At 36.2% G+C, this 23,488-nt stretch overlaps 1 protein-coding gene across 3 annotated transcripts in view; it reads right to left on the bottom strand.

Moving 5' to 3' along the window:
• The window catches only part of DIAPH2 (diaphanous related formin 2), a 1,125,504-nt gene that overhangs the window by 509,416 nt on the left and 592,600 nt on the right, over positions 1-23,488 (bottom strand). For all 3 annotated transcript variants that reach the window (XM_045995095.1, XM_045995096.1, XM_045995097.1), the window contains one exon: positions 14,454-14,583. In XM_045995095.1, the coding sequence (XP_045851051.1) occupies positions 14,454-14,583 (130 nt within the window). The remainder of the gene's footprint in view (positions 1-14,453; positions 14,584-23,488) is intronic.

The raw sequence follows: 23,488 nt of genomic DNA, 5'->3' as shown, positions 1-23,488 counted from the left end.
TGGAGCCCCACATCAGGCTCTCTGCTCGGCGGGGAGCCTGCTTCCTCCTCTCTCTCTGCCTGCCTCTCTGCTTACTCGTGATCTCTCTCTGTCAAATAAATAAATCTTAAAAAAAAAAAAAAAGAATGCTTGGATCAACCAGGAGATCAAACAAGAACTTAAACAATTCATGGAAACCAATGAGAATAAGACACTTCAGTCCAAAATCTATGGGATATAGCAAAGGCGGAACTAAGAGGGAAAAACATAGCCATCCAAGCCTCCCTCAAAAAAAAATGGAAAAATCCAGAATACACCAGCTGTCTCTACCCCTTAAAGATTAAACCAACTGCACACACAAGAAGGGAGATAATGAATATTAGAGCAGAGTTCAATGAGAAAGAAACTAGAGATATAGTAGAACATATCAATGAAACTAGAAGCTGGTTTTTTGAGAGAATCAATAAGATCGATAAACCATTGGCCACACTAATCCAAAAGGAAAGAGAGAAAGCTCAAATTAATAAAATTATGAATGAAAAGGGAGAGATCACAACTAACACCAAGGAAATAGAAACAATCATCAGAAGTTATTATCAACAGTTATATGCCAATAAGTTAAGCAACCTCGATGAAATGGATGCATTCCTGGAAAACTATAAACTCCCAAAACTGAACCGGGAAGAAATTGACAAACTGAATAGACTGATATCTAGTAATGAGATTGAAGCAGTGATCAAAAACCTCCCAAAAAACAAGAGTCCAGGACCTGATGGATTCCCTGTCTAGCAGACTTCCAAAGAAGAAATAACACCTACTCTCCCGAAGCTGTTTCCAAAAATTGAAGCAGAAGGAAAACTTCCAGACTCTTTTTATGAAGCCAGCATTACCCTGATCCCCAAACCAGGCAAAGACCCCCCAAAAAGGAGAATTTCAGACCAATATCACTGATGAATATGGATGCTAAGATTCTCAACAAGATCCTAGCAAAGAGGATAGAACAGCACATTAAAAAGATTATCCAGGGGTGCCGGCGTGGCTCAGTGGATTAAGCCGCTGCCTTCTGCTCAGGTCATGATCTCAGGGTCCTGGGATCGAGCCCCGCACAGGGCTCTCTGCTCCTCAGGGAACCTGCTTCCTCCTCTCTCTCTGCCTGCCTCTCTGCCTACTTGTGATCTCTCTCTCTCTGTCAAATAAATAGATAAAATCTTTAAAAAAGGAAAAAAAAATACTCTTGAGAGTATCTAAAAAAATAAATAAAAAATAAAAAGATTATCCACTATGACCAGGTGGGATTTATCCCTGGGTTACAAGGATAGTTCAGCATTCACAGATCAATCAATGTGATAGAACAAATCAATAAGAGAAGAGTGAAGAACTAAATGGTCCTCTCAATTGATGCAGAAAAAGCATTTGACAACATACAGCATCTGTTTCTGATTAAAATGCTTCAAAGTACAGGGATGGAGGGAATATTCCTCAGCTTCATAAAATCTATCTATGAAAAACCCACAGAAATATCATCTTCACTGGGGTAAAGCTGACAGCCTTTCCTTGGAGATCAAGAACTCGATAAGGATGCCTACTCTCGGCACTCTTGTTCAACACAGTGCTAGAAGTCCTAGCAAAATCAAACACAAAGAAATAAAAGGTATTAAAATTGGCAAAGAAGAAGTCAAACTCTCTCTCTTTGCAGATGACATGATACTTTATATGGAAAACCCAATAGACTCCAATTCAACCTCCCAGAACTCACACAGCAATTCAGTAATGTGACAGGATACAAAGTCAATTTACAGAAATCAGTTACTTTCTTACACACTAACAATGAAAACACAGAAAGGGAAATTAGAGAACCGATTCCATTTACTATAGCAACACGGACCATAAGATACCTGGGAATAAACCTAACCAAAGAGATAAAGGATCTGTACTTGAGGAACTACAGAACACTCATGAAAGAAACTGAAGAAGACACAAAAATATGGAAGACAATTCCATGCTCTTGGATGGGAAGAATAAAAATTGTTAAAATGTCTATATGGCCCAGAGCAATCTATACTTTTAATGCCATTCCGATCAAAATGCCATCGGTATTTTTCAAAGAGCTGGAGCAAATAATCCTAAAATTTGTATGGAATCAGAAGAGACCCCAAATTGCTAAGGAAATATTGAAAAAGAAAAACAAAACTGGGGGCATCATGTTACTTGATTTCAAGCTTTACTATAAAGCTGTGAACACCAAGACACCATGGTACTGGCATCAAAGCAGACACATAGACCAGTGGAACAGAGTAGAAAGCCCAGATATGGACCCTCAACTCTATGGTCAAATCATCTTCGACAAAACAGGAAAAAATATACAGTGGAAAAACGACAGTCTCTTCAATAAATGGTGCTGGGAAAACTGGACAGCGATATGTAGAAGAATGCTCGACCATTCTCTTACACCGTACACAAAGATAAACTCGAAATGGATAAAAGACCTCAACGTGAGACAGGAATCCATCAGAATCCTAGAGGAGAACATAGGCAGTAACCTCTTCGATATCAGCCACAGCAACTTCTTTCAAGATATGTTTCCAAAGGCAAAGAAAACAAAAGTGAAAATGAACTTTTGGGACTTCATCAAGATCAAAAGCTTCTGCACAGCAAAGGAAACAGTCAACAAAACAAAGAGGCAACCCACGGAATGGGAGAAGATATTTGCAAATGACAGTACAGACAAAAGGTTGATATCCAGATCTATAAAGAACTTTTCAAACTCAACACACACAAAACGGATAATCATGTCAAAAAATGGACAGAAGACATGAATAGACACTTCTCCAAGAAAGACATACAAATGGCTATCAGACACATGAAAAAATGTTCATCATCACTAGCCATCAGGGAGATTCAAATTAAAACCTCATTGAGATATCACCTTACACAGTTAGAATGGCCAAAATTAGCAAGACAGGAAACAACGTGTGCTGGAGAGGATGTGGAGAAAGGGGAACCCTCTTACACTGTTGGTGGGAATGCAAGTTGGTGCCGCCACTTTGGAGAACAGTGTGGAGATTCCTCAAGAAATTAAAAATAGAGCTTCCCTATGACCCTGCAATTGCACTACTGGGTATTTACCCCAAAGATACAGATGTAGTGAAAGGAAGGGCCAACTGTACCCCAATGTTTATAGCAGCAATGGCCATGGTCGCCAAACTGTGGAAAGAACCAAGATGCACTTCAATGGACAAATGGATAAGGAAGATGTGGTACATAAACACTATGGAGTATTATGCCTCTATCAGAAAGGATGAATACCCAACTTTTGTAGCAAGATGGACGGGACTGGAAGAGATTATGCTGAGTGAAATAAGTCATGCAGAGGGAGTCAAGTATCATATGGTTTCACTTATTTGTGGAGCATAACAAATAACATGGAGGACATGGGGAAATGGAGAGGAGAAGGGAGTTGAGGGAAAGTGGAAGGGGAGATGAACCATAAGAGACTATGGACTCTGAAAAACAATCTTAGGGTTTTGAAGGGGCAGGGCATGGGGGGTTGGGGGAGCCACGTGGTGGGTATTATGGAGGGCATGTAGTGCATGGAGCACTGGGTGTGGTGCATAAACAATGATTTCTGTTACACTGAAAAGAAATAAATAAAAAAACGAAAGAAAGAAAAAGAATATAGAATTTACCAAGGTTTATGTTGTTTTCTGTTTACCTTAAATTTATGAATAAAAATTTCATATTTTATATCTTTTTCAAGTGTGTTCTTGCTATTATTCCCAGTGCTGTTATATTGACAAGAATAATGAATACAGAGGATAGCCAAAATCTTAGCCCTTGTTAATTTTGTCACATTGAGCACTTTACTTACTCTGAGACTCAGTCTCCTTTTGTATAAGACCATGGTTAATAGAGAACCTGACTCTTAGTTAAGCTCTTTATAAATGGTAGTAGTTATTATTATCACTATTAGGTATTAGAAAAAAATGCACAATTAAGTGAAAAAGCAATAGCTAACATAAACATTAGTTATATCCTGCTACAAATGCAAACGGGATCCATTTATTTAATTGAGCATAAATGAAACACTTTATTATCATTTTATTAGTTATTATAATAATATTCAAAATTTATACCTTTTTTATTTTTCCCTAGGCATTTACTATTAATTATTTAGGGTATTCAGTTAAAAGTATAAGCTTTTTCTTTTCTTCCATGTTTATATATGCTTAGGACAAAGATATTCTAGGATATTAGAAATTTTATAACTGATTCTTGAATTTGGAACAATGATTTTTCCATCAAAGCTTAGAGATATCATTTAAAGTAAGATGAGCCTTTGTGATCATGTTTTTAGAGTGTTTTTTTCTAAAAGACTACAACATGGAAAAAAAGTAAAAAATGTAAAGAAAATAAACTTAATGATATCACATGTTATTTCAGAAAGCTTTGTCCTTTCATGAGCAGATTTTGACCTTCACTTTAAAAATGGGACCAAACAAGTGTAAAAAAACCTGAGAGAAATCATCTGGAATTAATATTTTCCTGACAGCTTGAATGATAAACTATTATTTGTATATAATGCCTTTCTCCCCAGGCATTTCCACACTGAATGTTTAATTTTGTTAGCATAATCACCTTGAGGGATAAGTGGGCTAAATATTGACCGTGTGTATTTTTCAAATTAAGAAACATTACTGTTGAAACGGGTAACTGATAGCTTAAATGGCCAATGATCCTACAAGTAGGTAGCAACAAATTTGAAACTCAGGCATGTATCTCATGATTCTCATCCTTGAACATATTTCTAGCATGTATTTCTTTCAGATATGACCTTATCAGAATCCTCTGCCACAGAGCTATCAGCTTCCAATAAGGTCAGAATTTTTTGTTACTATTTCAGGGAATCATCTAATAAAAATACCAACTCCATTCTGACTGTTTTTCATGGAAATACGCTTAAGCTGTCTGGGTCATAAAGAATTGGAACAAGTAAATATTGTATTTGCTGTTTACTAATTTACCTCATTAACTTGTAGAATCCAAATTCCAGAAAAAGACCTCAGTTAAATTCAAGAAATCACACTAGCAGTATAGTCCCCTACAACTTGGTCCTTGTGTTCAAACCACATTTAAAATGTGTAATAAGTGGAGAATAGAGGTACTGCTCAGGTACCTCTGATACAGTTCTTTACTCTCCCCAAATCCCCAATCCCTAGATTCCTAAACCAGTCTCATTCTTGACGATGAATCCATCAGAAGGACTAGTAGCAGTTAAAACTGCTGTAATGGTAACCACGCTGATTACCAGATTCCACCAGTTTTTCCTAGAGGTATAATGGAATCTCCACTCAGCATGAGACATCCCTTCTTTTGACTGTGCTGTAGCAGCAGAGAGCTGCTTCTTTCTTCATTTCTGTTAGTTTTCCCTCTTCTTTACTCTCCCTTCTCCACCTTGACAATGCTACTTAACGTCAGTCCCTTAAACTTTTGCATTGACTATATCCCTGTGCTTTATTTCAGAGTCACTCAAATTGTAACATTTGATGTATGAATATTCAATTTTTAACTAATAAGCTTGAATCCAGAATGAGATAGAACTGAGCAACATTCCTACATATGCTATTTCCTGACATTAAACCAAAAACATACTGATAGCAATGACAGCAGTGACAGGTACTTAGTGAAAATTTTAACTCAGGATGTGCTCAGGACACGTTAAGATTCAATGATTTACAAGCTAGGGTAATACTGATAACAACTCTGCAAAGATCACCCTGAATGCTTACATGGCATATAATATGCTCAGTGGGTGTTTTTTTTTTTTTTTTAATGGTAGAATGTACCTATCCACCCTAAAGACTAAAAGACACTTTGATAAAATCCTTAAGTGACATATGACTTGTTGAAAAATAATTATTTACAATGACATCAGATCAATTCTGACAGCAAATATTTATACAATGCATTTGAACATTTTAACTAAGCACATGGGAAAACACTGATCTTTTAGATTAACTGTAATCCTTCTCTTACTTTCTATAAGTCATTATACATTTTAAAAATTTGAATGACCAGCTTTCTAAAAATGCTTTGTTGAAGCATGCATACATTGTACATATAGGTTACCAGCGAAATGAATTTTCACAAAATAAACACACCCATGTAACCAGGATCCAGATCAAGAAACACAACATGATCAGCACTCCATACTTTCTTCTAGTCATTAACCCACACCATGCGTAACCATTGTAGGGGCACCTGGGTGACTCAGTGGGTTAAGCCTCTGCCTTCGGCTCAGGTCATGATCTCAGGGTCCTGGGATCGAGCCCGAATTGGGCTCTCTGCTCAGTGGGGAGCCTGCTTCCCCCTCTCTCTCTGCCTGCCTCTCTGCCTACTTCTCATCTCTCTCTCTGTCAAATGAGTAAATAAAATCTTTTTTTTTAAAAAAAAGAGTAACCATTGTAATTATTTCTAACACCACACATCTGTTTTGCCCTAAATAGCCACTTTTAACAACTGAGCCACCCAGGTGCCCCCCCCAAATAGCCACTTTTAAAGAATACTTTTTAAAGGCCTGGTTTTCTCCTTATTGTTTAATGTGTGAGAAATTGAAAATCAAGTATCTGCAATATACTTTGGCTAATTTAAGTACCCAGAAAGTTTCACTATTGAACTAAATAAACTAAACAGGAGCTAGGATCAGGTTTATGTTTAATAAACATTCACAACACTGAATTTACAGCAGCCTTATCATGCTAGATTTTGCCCTGAGAAAGCAGAATAATGACATTACACATTATTTAAGAAAGTATCATGCCAGGATGCATCTATAAACATGGAAACCTTTATATTGTAATGTAAGACAGTATAGGATCAAGAACCAAACTATAAAGTTCACATAAGTACTATTGTAGAAGACGTAAGTGAAAAACCACTGAAAGTCAAAACAACTGGGAAAACTTTATATGGAGGCGTGAGATTTAAGGTGGACCTTCAAAAGGATATACATAGGGCTCATAAGGACCGAGAGAAGAGGGTGGCATTTCTGTTTGGAAAAAGCATAGGAGCCTAGGCTCTGAGACATGAGGGACAAGTATGTGAGACAGATAAGCTGTGCACACAATTATTAACAGAAAAAGATTCTGGGATGTAAAAGCTAAGGTATTCTGACAAATGCCTATGTAAGTCTGTAAAAAATTGTTGACTTACATTGAAACATTTTACTCAAATCCAAATGGCCTGGTCTCTATTTTCTTTCACTGATACCTGAAGATACTTTTTCAACAGTTTCCTCTAGAAATGAATATTAATTAGAGTGTTTATATACTATGATTTGACAACTCTGGTTGGTAATGACTAGATTATTGACCAGCAAAAAAAGAAAAACAAACACACACACACACACACACACACACACACAAAACACGACTTTCTTTCCTAAATCCTTTTAATGTTTTAGGTTGAAAATTCATTTTTATGCACGTTTTGGACCTTCTATTGTTTCTGTTATTTTAAAGAAATTCACCGTTATAAAAATATGGGTAACTTGGTGTGGGTAAGGAAGAAAGAAATATAACAAACTGGAAAATTTATGAATGTGAATCCTTAAAATTTAATATTCCTTTTAATTTTATAAGATATTTATGGATGTCAATATGACAGAATGTAGTTCATTCAGTAAAAAAATATTTATTTTTACAGTATATATGAAAAAGCCCAAAAGAAGCCAAACAATTTTAACTAGTTTTGTAAAACTGACTTAGTAGTATGATGTATACTCATGGTTTCTTGTTTTTTTTAAGGATTTATTTATTTGAGGCAGAGAGAGAGGGTGCATGAGTGGGGGGAGGGGCAGAGGAAGAGAATCTTAAAGTTGACTTCCCACTGAGTGTGGAGCCTGATGTGGGGCTTGATCCTAAAACCTGTGAGATCACCGACTGATCCACCCAGGCATCCCTGTACTCAGTTTTATACTCAGACTGGTAACATTTAAGTAAGGTCAATTCTATAGATATTTTATCATATTGGTATGTTATCATTCTGTGCTTCTAAAAAGTCAGATTACAATTCAAAGTTTAAATCTGCTAGAAAATCCTACAGTTTGGGGGGATGGAGGGTAGAGAGAGGGTGGTGGGGTGATGGACATTGGGGAGGGTATGTGCTATGGTGAGTGCTGTGAAGTGTGTAAACCTGGCAATTCACAGACCTGTACCCCTGGGGCTAATAATATATTATATGTTTATTAAAAAAATAAAAAAATATATAAAAAAAAAGAAAATCCTACAGTTTAATACTTTCTCAGATCTTGGGCTTTATGAGTCACTGTATATTAAATGCTCTAAAAATAGTAGGATTTTTTTCCCCCTAACTCAAAGATTTTCAATAAAACTAACACCAACAATAGAGAAGTGATTTTTTTTTTCAGGAATTTAGAACAAGAGATGGTTGTTTCAGTAGTTAGTTAGATATAACTTGAGAAAGTTGGCTGCCATTAGTTCCTAACAGATTTTAATCCTTACTGTTCACCATAATCCTTTATGGTTTAATGGCCTCCATAAGTTTAGATCCCATCCATTATTAGCTTGATAGTTTCCAATTTTAGCTTTCTTTTTGAAAGAAGTAAAAATATAGACCAGGAAATATTGTTCTGGTGTCCTCTTTATTCTACCTTGTTTTATTCTACCTCTTTATTCTACCTGTTTATTTTACCTTGTCTACCTTTATTCTTACCTTGTTTTTCCCCTTGTATTTAGAGTAAACAATAATTTTAGGGCTGCACTTCTCTGTCAATTTCCCATGTCATATTTTGAAATATGCCTGCTATACTACAATGATATGAAATGATTCAATTTAATAGACATTTACTGAGCATTTACTTCTCTCTGAGATGCTATGCTAGCACTGAGACTATAGGGACAAATCCAGGACATACAGAGAGAAACATACAATGGAATAAAAACTATGAATGTGGTATGTACCATATTACTAATAAGGCTAACGTGCTGCTGTGACACAAAGAAAGGAGAGGGTAAATCTGTCAAAGTGGGGCTGCAGAGACTATAGACCATGACACAGAGGACGTAGTAACATTTACACTCCAATAAATCTTTTATTTAGTTAGCATTTACTCTAATATGAGCATGAATCCCTATTGTGTATTTTAGACCACAAAGGAAGCAAAAATGGAGCTGAAAAATATGTAATAACTCCTAAGTCTGCAAACCTTTCTCGATTCTCCAATCTAGTTATGTGATCATGGACAATTCCTCCATCATTCTGGGCCTCAGTTTCTTGAACTATAAAATAATGAATCTGGATGAATTGCTATCATGGATCCTTTTTAGCAGGGATGAGATGATGCCTAAAGCTTCTGCCAGCTCTTATTTTACATTTTCCTTTTCTTTATTTCATGCATTTTTTCCTTATAGTATTTTCTCTAGTCTGAACTTTTTATAAAGAAGTCAGAGTAGATAAATAGCTGATCAGAGTTACTAATATGACATGGAAAGATGGCAGCTATCAAAAGGTATAGCTGGTCATGAAAATTTATAATAATTGATTTAATTCATAAGAAATTAACACTGTTTATAGGATATTTAACAGCTTTTATTTTGTAAGATGGCACTAATTTAACTGAAGTGAAACCCATTTCATATTTATGTGAAACCTTAGGATTAATAGTGCTTTCAAATACAGTAAAATAATTTTTCCCTGTTGAGTGAAAAGTTTTAATTAAACTTTACTAATAACTCTTTTGGTTTAATCCCTGGAGCCAATCCATAAAACACTAAACGTTTTAAATCAAACTGTAAAAATCCTTAAAGCTCAAAGTTAAAGTGATAGCCACAGTGGCTATCCTTTATACAATATATATCTCTGTATCTATTATATATATATATACATATATATATATAGTTATGCACACAAAATACACACACACCTAATCTTGAAAACTAATCATTAGGGGAAACGTTAACTGTGGTTTATCAAAAGTATTCTAGGGGTGCCTGGGTAGCTCAGTAGATTAAGCATTTGCCTTCGGCTCAGGTCATGATCCCAGGGTCCTGGGATTGAGCTCCACATGGGGCTCTCTGCTCAGTGGGGAGTCTGCCTCCCAATCTCCCTGTGCCTCTCCCCACTGCTCATACTTTCTCTCTCGTTCTCTCACATAACCAGTAAAATCTTTAAAAAAAACAACAGTATTTTAAAGGCATCAGAGTTTCTATAGCAACCATTTTTTTCTCTCTCTAAAGACTCATTGGTATTTCAAATTTCAAATTTGGTATTTCAAACATGAATGAGAGGACCTGCCGATTTATAATTCATATAATTCATCATAAAATGAAATGACCAGAGCAATTTTATTTTACTGATTTCACTGGTAATAAAATAACACTGTAGTGTTTGATACTGAACTTCGTAAGGCTATGAGAATGTCTGTTTAGAAGAAAGCTGGTACTCTACTCCCTAACCCTGACTGCTTGCTTCCCCGCTCCTGGCAATAAATAGATAAATAAGTGAAGCCAAACCAAAACAAAACCACTGTATCATTCTTTAGGCAATGCCTCATAAACTTTTCTTACCAGGTACCCCAAATGGAAGAGAAGATTGAACACTCATCCTTGGGGATCTACTGCAAGTGTGAAATTTCTTTGAAGTCATCTGTTTCATTTTTTAAAAATTCATGTGGATTTTGAATTCTGTTTCATAACATATATCTATTTTAATGTGAAGATGATGTTTTCCCCCAATATCTTGGAGTTAACAGAGGTCTAGGAAAATATGCTAAAATATGTATAAATGCTATAATATATATGCTGAAATATGCTAAGTTTATACCACAGTTTTGCACATTCAAAGATACACAGAATTTTAGAAGTTTATCTAAAGAATAAACACAATTATAAAATAAATTTATCCACAGATCACACATATTTCCTACCTTCAGTTTTCCTTTCATTTAAGGCATTTTATTTGTCAGTCAATTTGATACCTATAACTCTACTACTCAACTGAAATAAATTTAATTTTGATACCAGACAGAAAAGATCTTTATGTTATCAACATTGATATTTGGTTTCCAAAAATCCAAAATCATATAAAAAGTTATTAGTAGTCAGACAACTGTTCTCTAAATATAAGTTATAGGGGCACCTGGGTGACTCAGTTGGTTAAGCACCCGACTCTTGATTTCAGCAGGTGTCATGATCTCAGGGTCATGAGATCTAGCCTTGTGTTGGTCTCCATGCTCTTTGGAAAGTCAGCTTGAGATTCCTTCTCTCTCTGCCCCTCCCCCTGCTCACACTCTTTCTCCTTCTTTCTCTCAAATAATCTCAAAAATAAATATGACATACAATTCAATCATTAATTTATTTCATCTTATTGATATCCCTCTAGTTTGAAAAGAAAGGTACTTTTTGAAATTTTAAAGGTGATCATTTCACATCAAGACAGTTCATTATCAAATAAAATTGATTACATAGAACTGACCGATTTGTGTTTTTCCTGGTTGACTATATACATGCTACGTACAGTACTAGACGTGACAGAATGTAATTCAAACAAGACTAAACTGTATAATAACCTAACAAGTTAGACTCAAATATCAAGGAAAAGTATTTAACTATAAATGAGAGGTAACTGGCTTGACCCTTCACCTTGTTGTTGTTTTTTTTTCCCCCCTGTAGACCAAATTCCAGAGTATTTCTTCCTAGGGCTTTAGTAGCAAAATTATTTTTTAAAAATGGATTCTGAACAGGGATTTGACAAATGATAGTTGTCTTAGAAGACAGGGCAGGTGAGATTTCTAGGCATAGGATGAAGCATGAAATCATACACAGTGACAGGATTATCAGAAAGGAATAAAAATGCTCAAGAGAGTATATGTCTCGGCACACTGAAATGAGAACTAGGGAGGAAATGAAAGATGGATGGAAGCAGGTGGAATGTGCTTAAGAATTTGAGTTGAGACTAAATTTCATAGGGAAAGAAAAAAAGAACTAGTCAAAATAACGAGAGAAGGTATGGCTATGGTCCTAACAGTAAGATAGGAAGAGAATTTCTGGCAACAATCTTTTGAAAACACTGGCAGGAAAAATACAGAAAAGCAGAAATAATCAAGATACAACAGAGAGATTTTGCTCTTGACAGAGATGGGGAGAAAGAAGTTGGTGATAGTATAAAATAAAAATATGAAAGTATTTACCAAAAGCCCAGACACAGGAAACAAACAAACAGAACTGGATATAATACATAGTTAGCTGAGACTATAGTAACCATAGGCACCCTTATAATTATCCCCTTCTAACAAGACAATAGCAGGAACTACAATATTCATAGCAGCATATCACATATTATGACTACTACTACTAATAAAGATAGTGGTATAGCAACAGCTATGTATTTACTAAGTGCCACGCCTTTTATTGAACACTCTAAACATGTCAACTCATGTGATCTTCTTGTTACTATCACTGCCATTTTACAGATGAGGAAACAAAAATGTGTAAGTTTAAATTACTAGCTCAAAGTTATAGAACTAAGAAATTACCAGCTAGGATTAGAATTTTATAATATCTAACTCAAAAGGCTGTGCGCTATAAGCTAACTTCATGAATAACAATAGAGGTTAAAAGTTTGTATAAATTTGTATAGATATAGACATAGATATAGAGAAATATAGATAAGCTAGAGTTTAGACTTAAAATCAAAGCTGATACAAACTTCATTGTCCATTTCATTACAGTTGTTCGATTATTTTGACTAAAAGTGCTTATCGGATATGTTCATGTAAAGTATCCTCAATGTAAGAACTAAACATTTAAAAATTAGTTTTTAAAATGTTTTTTTAAAAATCACTGTAAAATTGACAGATCATTTTATTTAAACATGTTCTTGACAGACTTCTCAAAATCTTTTTGAAACTGAATCTACGTATTAAACAAATAAAATTTAGAAAAAGAAATTCTGGTAAAGGGCAATCAGAAAGGGGCAGCTGGGTGGCTCAGTGGGTTAAAGCCTCTGCCTTCAGCTCAGGTCATGATCCCAGGGTCCTGGGATCGAGCCCCGCATCGGGCTCTCTGCTCAGAGGGAAGCCTGCTTCCCTTCCTCTCTCTCTGCCTGCCTCTCTGCCTACTTGTGATCTCTGTCAAGTGAATAGATAAAAATCTTAAAAAAAAAGGGCAATCAGAAAGTAGTGGTAACACTGAAATGATCTAATAATTGTCCTTATTTGTGACATTTCTCAAGTTTCCAATTAAAAATTCTCCATTTTGGGGCGCCTGGGTGACTCAGTGGGTTAAGCCGCTGCCTTCGGCTCAGGTCATGATCCCAGGGTGCTGGGATCGAGTCCCCCCATCAGGCTCTCTGCTCAGCAGGGAGCCTGCTTCGCTCTCTCTCTCCCTCTGTTGCCTCTCTGCCTACTTGTGATCTCTCTCTCTGTCAAATAAATAAATAAAATCTTAAAAAAAAATTCTCCATTTCCCTATAACTGAGGACTTTCAGTAAGGACTCAAAAGCTTTCCCAAGTTTATTATAAATGATATAAACCTGTTAGTGTTTGTTGAAGGGGAAAAAATATATGTCTATAAAACCCAGAATACTGTTTGTGTAATATTGTTCAGCAGTCAGGGCACCTGGGTGGGTCAGTCAGTTAAGCTTCCAACTCTTGGTTTTAGCTCAGGTCGGGGTCTCAGCCCTGCACTGGGCTCCACACTCAGTGTGGAGTCTGCTTAAGACTCTCTCTCTCTCTCCCCTCTCTGTTGCCCAAATAAATAAATAAAATCTTAAAAAAAATATTGTTCAATGGTCATCTCTGCTAGTCTGGTATTATCAATCAACCCCTTAACGTATTTCTTTGATTTAATCCAGTGTATCTCATTTTGTGGTATGAGGACCAGAACAACAATAGGAGACAGAGTAGGATTCCATAGTACCATTATTTTCTTTATTAAAATAAAAACCTTTAAGATATGATGTTAAATTATACTTACTGCAATATAGCATCAGTTCTCTGGCAACTGCTTTTCTAAGAACTTCTGTATCTTGGCTCTTCAATTTAACAACACACATTTGTGACTAGCGTCATATTTACTAACATGTAACTAATGTGGAATAATGGAAACAGTGAGAAAATCCATAAGCAAGAACTGTCTCACAATCATTGTGATATCATGAGAAGCCCATGGTATAGTTCCATTGTAAACAATATGCACTTAAGTATTTATGAAATGAATGAGTGAACATACTATCAGGTCAGAAATGTGAAAGTGTCAATAACCTAGCAATGTTAAAAAATGACATAAGTAAAAAACAGATCATTAAATGTACTATACTAGCAAACATAAGCTAATGGAAACTATCTTCTTGCTTTTCAAATATCAGTAAACAGAAAAAATAAAATTAATGTTTTTTAATCTTACCACTTAAAATATAATACTCAGGCAAAGAATAGTTTCAAAATAGTAATCAATTACCTTTGCTTGCACTTTCTACATGTTCCAGTTCTTCAGGAAATTTCAGGATATCCCGGTATTTTTCCTCACACATTTCAGCAATAAAATGCAAGAGGGTTGTTTTTTGATCTGCTGACTTAGTATCTCTGATCTGGAATGAAATAACAATATTTTTAGTATATTTTGGGTAATGTAAATAGAGATTTTTTTCTTAAGTGAAAGGATGAACTCAATTTAGGGGCACCTGGGTGGCTCAGTTGGTTAAACATCTGACTCTTGGCTCTGGCTCAGGTCATGATCTCAAAGTCATGAGATGGAGCCCCATGACAGGCTCCGTGCTCAGTGTGGAGTCTACTTAAGATTCTCTCCCTTTCCCTCTGCCCCTCCTCCTGCTCATGCTCTCTCTCTCTAGTAAATAATAAAAAAATCTTTAACAAAAAAAAAAATTTTAAAGTTAGGGGTAGCTTCCAAATGGGGCTTAGAAACAATGCCCTAGATTTTGAAAGGAATACCATTATTTTAAAATACAAAAGATGACCAAAACCAGCAAAAGTTTTAATTTTAATATATATTTTTAAAAAATGTCTTAATTATTATGGCAAAATGAACTATTCTCTGAGAAAAAAGCATTATTTAAGTATTGATAATTACAGTCAAAGTTAATGTGTGCTTATGTTATCAGCATTTGTTCTTTGCTTTATCACTGAAGTATATTCTTGGAAGCTGGACATGTTTGTGAGGTTATATTTATTTGTAGCCATTACTGATGCAAATTAATAAAAAAAATACATTTTATCCTCCTTTACTTGTATGGGCCATCAAATAAAAACTGGAAAGTTCTTATGCTAATTTATAAATAGAATCTGACCACACAATTGTGATGACAATTTTTTTCTGCTTATGTATGGTATTTCCTTTTCAGAGATACTTTTATTTTTGTTTTTTCAGAGATACTTTTAGAAAGGAGATGCTATAGTTAGAACGATAAAAATCTTTAAAGTATAGGACAAAAAAATCTATGACGCAAATCTAAGTGTGTTCTTTAGTGTAACATTCATGGCAGGCTAAGCTGCAGAACAAATCAAGGATTTACCTCCAAACAAAGGATAAGTACGGAATAAAGTATCAAGTTTTCTGATTCTCTTGGGTGTTTTAATTTTATAATCCTTAGATGATGGGTTTGTCCACTGATATACATACTAATTTGGGGTTTTTAGCTTTAAGGATTACTCTGTTTAGAATAAATTTTTCCCAGACAGGTTTATGAAAAGGCTGTAGAAGATACTTAGATAATTAACAGAATATTTAATAGGTACTGTTTTAGTGACAAAAGAAAAAAACATCACATTTAATCAGTCAGACATATACTGAATCCATTTTGTACTATAGCTTTTTAACAATTATTTATGTCCCCAGGATATGGAGAACTTAAAAGAAATATAGTCTCCAGGCTCAAAACAAACAACCACAGGAGGCCTGATGTTGACAGTTCAGGTGGTCACAAGGCCACAGTGATTGCTTTTAGAATTTCCAGGATTATTTTATCCCACATAGGTGAAATATTTAAAATTTTGTATTATCTTGCTGAGCCTCCTAACACCTTTAAGCACTACACGGTTAAAATGACACAATTTAAGGACAAGCTACAAGAACAAACCTCAACAACATTTCAAGGGCAATTTGTGTTAAGTAAGATTTGTGCCCTAGAGTAATCAGTGGGAGGTTCATGTTCCTAAAGAGAGGTCTATACTGGGATTACAGTGTTACATGTTTACAAAGTGCAACATTTTCAGAGTATGCTCGATATTACATTTATAAGAAAATTAACATTTTCTTTTTTTTCTTACAAATTACCTGAATTTCTTAATCCTAAAAAAATATTAGGTGTGTAGGGAAAATTAAAGGTACATCTTCCTGAAGGAAAGGGAACTGAGCTATATTTTATATTTTATTTATTTATATTTTTTATTTTTTTAAAGATTTTATTTGCCAGAGAGAGAGAGAGTACACACAAGCAGGCAGAGAGGCAGGCAGAGGCAGCGAGAGAAGCAGGCTCCCTGCCAAGCAAGGAGCCCGATGCGGGACTCGATCCCAGGACCCTGGGATCACGACCTGAGCTGAAGGCAGGGGCTTAACCAACTGAGCCACCCAGGTGTCCCTTATCTATATTTTATAAACCCTTTAGAAACTATACAGACACATACATAACATGACCACCACTAATAATAACAAAACTCTACCTAACTTTTCAGGACACCAAGGTCTAAATATATATATATTTAAAATATTTTAAATGCACATGGCCAATACTGGAAAGGGAAACACCAAAAGGGAAAATTAGCATTATGCTCATATGTCAAATTTATGGGTGATTTAAAAACCAGCTTTTGGCATGCATACTGATAAATGCTCAATTTTCAGAAAAAATTTTTAATTGATAAATATTTATTCAGTCAGGTCCATTAATTTAATTCCTGTCAAGAAATTTAGTAGAGGCAATGGTTACATTCCAAAAAGATAAGTGAACCATAACACTTCAGCTAAAGAAATATCTTGGTATCTTTACTGAAATCAGAGAGTTACAGACAGAGCACGGGTATGCTTTAAAAAAAAAAAAACTGAAATATTTCTTTCAAAGCATGGGCAAACATGGACAAGTGCCTCTTTTGTCAAGCTGAGGAATATCTTATTTGGTATGGGAGATAAACTGTTAAATCTGTATTATAATATTTATTTTTTAAATAACTTCACATAGAGTCTATTTTAAGGTTTCAAACTGCCAGGGAATAACTGTGACAAATATGTGGTCTTTTTAATTTTTCTCTATATGTATGACCCCTAGACCAATCATTTAAAAATAAATAGATACCATTAAAACAAAGGGGGAAATAATTTTTGATCTATTATATTTATTTTGTATTATCATGTCTTCAGCCTCTCTTAATGCATCTACACCATTCACACATTAAGCACTGTCTCTCTCTCAGGACATACTGTGTTGTTCAGTGTCAACACAGAAGGCCACTAAGAACATTCCCCTTTATCAATTATAAAGGTCAATGGCATTTATCCAATAATTTGCTCTTTGAAGTATTCTAGTTGGATACATACATCTCTTGGGGTAATACAAAAGCAGTCTAATCTGAGTATGTGTAAAACCACTTCCAAAGTGTTTGAGTTTATTAAGAAATAAAATTGATTTCCACCTGATATCTGGTTAACTTGAAATTATGTTAATTTTATATTAACATCAAAGATTCCATTAATACTTGTCCAGATTGCCTAACTCTTAGTAGTGAGGATATTGTCAACATTTCAAGGTTTGCTTCCATCAGAAGCCAAGTGCCTTTTAGCAACCCTGCCCATGCTTTCCCTGTCTCCCTCTCACCAGCCACAGTTAGGCAGAGGTATTAGATAGATAAATGACTTCTCTTTGTAAGATATAAAAGGATAAAAAAAACCCTACAATCTTATGTCTTGCATATATTTCCACATAATAAAAACACAAACAGCAGTTCCAGAAATTGGAAATATTTGAAAGAGCTAAAAGCATTTTATAATATTTTAATAGGCTATTATCAACTAATGATAACAATAAAAATAAGACAGAGCAATTCACTCTATTCACTGATAGAGCACCATCATTTAGTAAACCACAGAGTGATTTTAAATATAACTATCTGACTAAAAAATGTTACACAAAGATTAATAACTGAATTTATAATAATTGTATCTACCTGTTCTTTAATAAATTTCTGAAATGGTAAATGAATATAAAATACCTTTAACAGAACAACATCTATATCTATAGCAAATTCTGATAGTTTTATCTTTTTTCTAATAAATATGAATGCTATATTATGGAAGGTAATTTTTACAATTGACATTTCCAATACATTTCCAACACTGTAACTGAGGCAGATAGCAAAATATATGAATAACTAATTACCACATAAAATATATTTTTTCAAAATACTTTCATTCAAGCCTGAAAATCTACTGTTTGCCCTGTCTTTGAAATTAGGTGGTTGCTGGCACAGCCAGAGAACCTGAGACAACATTTTAATCATCTACGTCAGCCACATTCAATCTTTTTGTGAAGGACCCCTTCTGTAGGTAATTTTCACCTCTGCTGAAATTTAAGCCTACTTCTTTTGCTCTGTCCTCAGTGGAAACTGAAAATAACTGGTCACTATCCACTGGGTAACCACCTCTCACAGAGGCAAAGCTCCCTTCTCATGTGTACTGTTCTTAAACAATTTTTGGAAATTCAACCTCTCCACACAGATCTTAGTTTTCAAATGTTTAATTTTTTTAATGGAGATTTTTATTTGTTTATTTGACAGAGAGAGAGCTAGAGAGAGAACACAAGCAGGGGGAGTGGGAGAGGGAGAAGCAGACCTCAAGCTGGGCAGGGAGCTTGATGTGGGGCTCAATCCCAGGATCCCAGGATCATGACCTGAGCCAAAGGCAGGTGCTTAACCGACTCAGCCACCCAGGCGCCCCTCAAATGTTTAATTCTGAAAAGATAAGAATCCACTCAAAGTTGCTATTACAAAGTCTTCCTGCATCTACTAGAAAAGCATACAAACTTCTTGGTTTTGCACATACCGCCCTTTGTGAGCTGGCCCTTGCCTACTTTTCTAACATGTCCCCTGATATTTTCTGATGCATGCCCAACTCTGGTATGATTACAAATGTATGAACATACCATGTAATGTCATGCCATCATGCTTTTGCACATCTTGTTCTCTCTAGACCTGCTCTTTTCTTTTGATTTTTCTTCTATCTTCCCTTTTTTCTTCTATCTACCATGTGAATACCTCCTCATATTTCAAGACCACTCAAATACCATCTCTTATGTGAAGACTTTTCTATCTTAGTAATAATTAATGTCTTTTTTCAGGCCTGTTCTTTCACTATAAACATTTTAGCACAGTAGTTTTTTTTTTAAGATTTTAATTGTTTGAGAGAGTGAGAGAGAGAGTGCACAAGTGGTAGGGAGGGGCAGAGGGAGAGAAACAGGGAGAAGCAGACTCCCAGCTGAGCAGAGACCCCAATGCAGAGGCTCAATTCCAGGACCCTGAGATCATGACTTGAGCCAAAGGCAGGCATGTAACTGACTGAACCAGGCACCACAACACAGTAGTTTTTCTTCTAGGTAATATGAGTTTTTTTTTTCAAGGTTAGAGGCGCTGTTTTCCTAATTTTTTTTTTTTTTTATCCATAGTACCTAGGAGAATATTAAAAAATACTAGGCAGGCAATTTATCTTTCTAAATTAAGATTTTTCTCCACATAAGTTCCCATTTGCACAGGCTCTAAGAGTAATACTTCTAAATTATACTCTATTCATATGTGTGTATGTATGTGTGTGTGTACATATCCATATATATACAGAAAGGTTGACTACAAAGCCCAGAAGTTTTGAGGGCACCATATTTATTGAGAGGTAGGTTGGAGTGAATGCCAGAAAAAAATTATATTGTGTTGCTCAGGAAATGAAGCAACATATGTTCTAAGAGGAGGCAGGTTAGGAGTAAAGCAAATATGAATGTAGAAATACATTCAGTGATCCACTGTGGGCAGGGACTGTGTTGAGTAATAACAATCAGAGATAAATGATGCGTGATACTTTCAAAGACTCAGGGAGCTCAGAACTTAGGAAAAAAACCACAAAATTATACAGAAAAGAGCTGACATAGGAGAGTAATTTGGTGGCAAATCTCAAAAACTGGTAAAATTAAAATGATAGCTAGGGTATAAAAAAGGCCAAGAAGGCAGTGGGTTAAAGCCTCTGCCTTCAGCTCAGGTCATGATTCCAGGGTCCTGGGATTGAGCCCCGCACTGGGCTCTCTGCTCAGAGGGGAGCCTGCTCCCGCAGCCCCTCACCAACCCCGCCCTCTCTGCCTGCCTTTCTGCCTACTTGTCAAATAAATACCTCTCTTTCTGTCAAATAAATAAAACAAAATCTTAAAAGGCAAAGAAAACAAATTCAAGACATATTGTAAAGATAAACAGAATGAAGTCACTGAAAAAATATTCGGAATGAAGGAAAGGGAGATATCGAAATTTTAAATTTTGGTTATTAAAAGAATGCGTGTATCATGTTGGTAACAAAGAAAATGACTGTCAAATGAGCTGGCTTTAGGAAGAAAGTGAAGCTCATTTTTTAAACATAAATTGTTACTATGTGGAGATAATCTATGAGAAGGTAGAATGGCACTCTATTTTCTCTACTTCATTTTATCCTCTATGATTCAACCCACATATGTTTCTTAAAACTGCATATGGACATTGGGGAGGGTACGTTCTATCGTGAGTGCTGTGAAGTGTGTAAACCTGGTGATTCACAGACCTGTACCCCTGGGGATAAAAATACATTATATGTTTATTAAAAAAAATTGGAAGGGGAGGCGAACCATAAGAGACTATGGACTCTGAAAAACAACCTGAGGGTTTTGAAGGGTCAGGGGTGGGAGGTTGGGGGAACAGGTGGTGGGTAATAGGGAGGGCACGTTTTGCATGGAGCACTGGGTGTTGTGCAAAAACAATGAATACTGTTACGCTGAAAAAATAAATAAAATGGAAAAAAAAACTGCATACGACCATGCTATTCTCTTCCTTCAACAAATTTAATGGATCTTTACAACTTATATACTAGAGTTCGAATTTCTAATCAAAATAGTTACTAAGCACAGACTTTGGATTCAGACAGAAACAGGTTTGAATCTTGATTCTATGCCACTAGTTGTGTGACCTTGGGCACGTTACTTAAACACTCTAAGCCCCAGGTTTTTACTCCATAAAATAGGCATTAAATAAGTACTTATGACCACAGAGTTGCAGAATTGAGTAAGATACTGCATTATTATGACCATGATCATTAAACAGATTAAAAGTGATACAAGCCTACTCTAGCTTCTCTTCTTCGCAAAGAGTAAGTTATTACCATAACCTGAAAGTCCCTTAGTGATCTGGCCCCATTAATACCATGATGGTGTCTCTAGCTATTATTACTTACCACTCCCCTCAATCATGCTTGCTTCCTAACTCTCTCAATTCACCAGGCATGTGTCTTACTCAGAGCCATTGCTGGTGTTCTCTATTTGATTGGAAGGTTTCACTTTAACTCATCCACGTGGTTAGCTCCTTCTCTTCTTTCCAGATCTATACTTAAAAGTCACTTTCTCATTCTAAAATTGCAATCCACTCTCCCAACACCTCTTACTTCCTCTCACTTTTATTTTTTTCCATAGACCTGATCTCAAATATGCTATATACTCTATTTATTTACCTTTCTTATGCCTCTCCACTTCAATGCCAGCTACCCAAGTACAAGGATTTGTTGATCTGCTTTGTTCACATTTACATACATCTAGAACAACGATATCTAGGTACTTAATACATATTTGTTGATTGTATGAATGGGTGAAGATGTCTACCCATTTGCTTCAGTTCTTCATGACATTCGATGTTCTTCTTCCTTCATCGGGTGGTAGTATCATCATTTAAGGGGAAAAGGAACCAACATTTCTTACCCATCCATCATGTGCCTATAGACCAGAGACTTTGATAAGTGCTTTATATTCATCATCGTTGTGTTTCTCTCTGTGTGTATGTGTATGTGCGTGTGTGTGTTCAATTTAAATATTTATTGAGACTTGGAAGATAGCAACAGAATAGGAGGATGCTAAAGTCACCTCATCACAGTAATACACAACAATATAACTAGCAAATCATGCTAAATACCTCAGAAAGTGACCTGAAGACTGGCAGAACAAACTCTACAACTAAAGGTAGAGAAGAGGCCACTTTGAAGGAGGTAGGAGGTGCAGAGACTCAAGCTTGGGAGAGAAACAGAATATGGCCACTGTGGTGGGGAGGGAGTCATGGTCCTAGTGAAGGGTCAGAGACAGACAGACACAGGGGAGCACATGGTGAAAACAAATCTCCATAGCAACTGTATTGGAAAGTGGGAGGTGCTTAATTTCATGACTTCTGGCAACCAGCAGGACTTAAAGCCTGGAGTTTTAAAGGTCAGTGGGCTTGGCTGGTATAGAGACCAGAGGGCACTGAGCTGCTTTTGGAGAGAAGGCAGGAAAACAACTCATGGACCTATGACAGGGAAACAACAATCTGAAGAGTGCCTGGGATCATGGTGCAGAGGCCATTTGCTTATCTCAGAATATGTCCCAGAGAGGCAGCATTTATGCAGAGATTACTCCAGGAACAAAGGAACAGGCTGATTGGTGCCATTTTACTCCCCTGCCCCACAGCATAAGTACAGAGCCACTTCTGGAAACCAGAATGGTACCAACACTTGTTACCTAACTTGCTTACACCAAGCCTTGCGCTCCTCAGCCCCCCTTTCTGCACTCCAGTGGAACTGCCTTTACTAGTTACGTGTGCCTCAGTCCTAGTTTGGTGGGCCCCCTGCTCCAGAAGACCAACCCAAACATCTGTTCACACAGTGTCTCCTGACTCTAGTTCTATGGACCCTCTGTTTTGGCATTGGTGGCTACGGGTTTCATTTCACAGTCAGGAATATACTGGGGCACCTGGGTGGCTCAGGTGGTTAAGTGGCTGCCTTTGGCTCAGGTCATGATCCCAGGTTCTTGGGATTGAGCTGGGCATCAGGCTCTCTGCTCAGCAGGGAGTCTGCTTCCCTTTCCCTCTGCCCCTCTATCCTACTTGTGCACTCTCTCTCTCAAATAAATAAAATCTTTAAAAAAAAATCAGGACTGGGGTGCCCGGATGGCTCAGTCAGTTAAATGTCTGCCTTTGACTCAGGTCATGATCCCATGTCCTGGGATCAAGCCCAAAGTTGGGCTGTCTGCTCTGCAGGGAGCCTGTTTTTCCTCTCCCTCTGCCTGCTGCTTCCCTTGTTTGTGCTCTCTCTCCCTGTCAAATATATGAATACATAAAATAAAAATAAAAGGAAATTAAAAAAAACAGGACTGTATCTATTTTGTTCAGTAAATTCTTGTTGAATGAATAAATGTTTGAGAGAAGCCAAAGATAACTGTGACTGAATTGATGATCAGAGAAATCTTT

The sequence above is a fragment of the Meles meles genome, chromosome X (assembly GCF_922984935.1).
Source record: "Meles meles chromosome X, mMelMel3.1 paternal haplotype, whole genome shotgun sequence".
Lineage (NCBI taxonomy): Eukaryota > Metazoa > Chordata > Mammalia > Carnivora > Mustelidae > Meles > Meles meles.
Note: the sequence above shows the minus strand (reverse complement) of the source record. Positions and strands in the feature narration are given on the sequence as shown.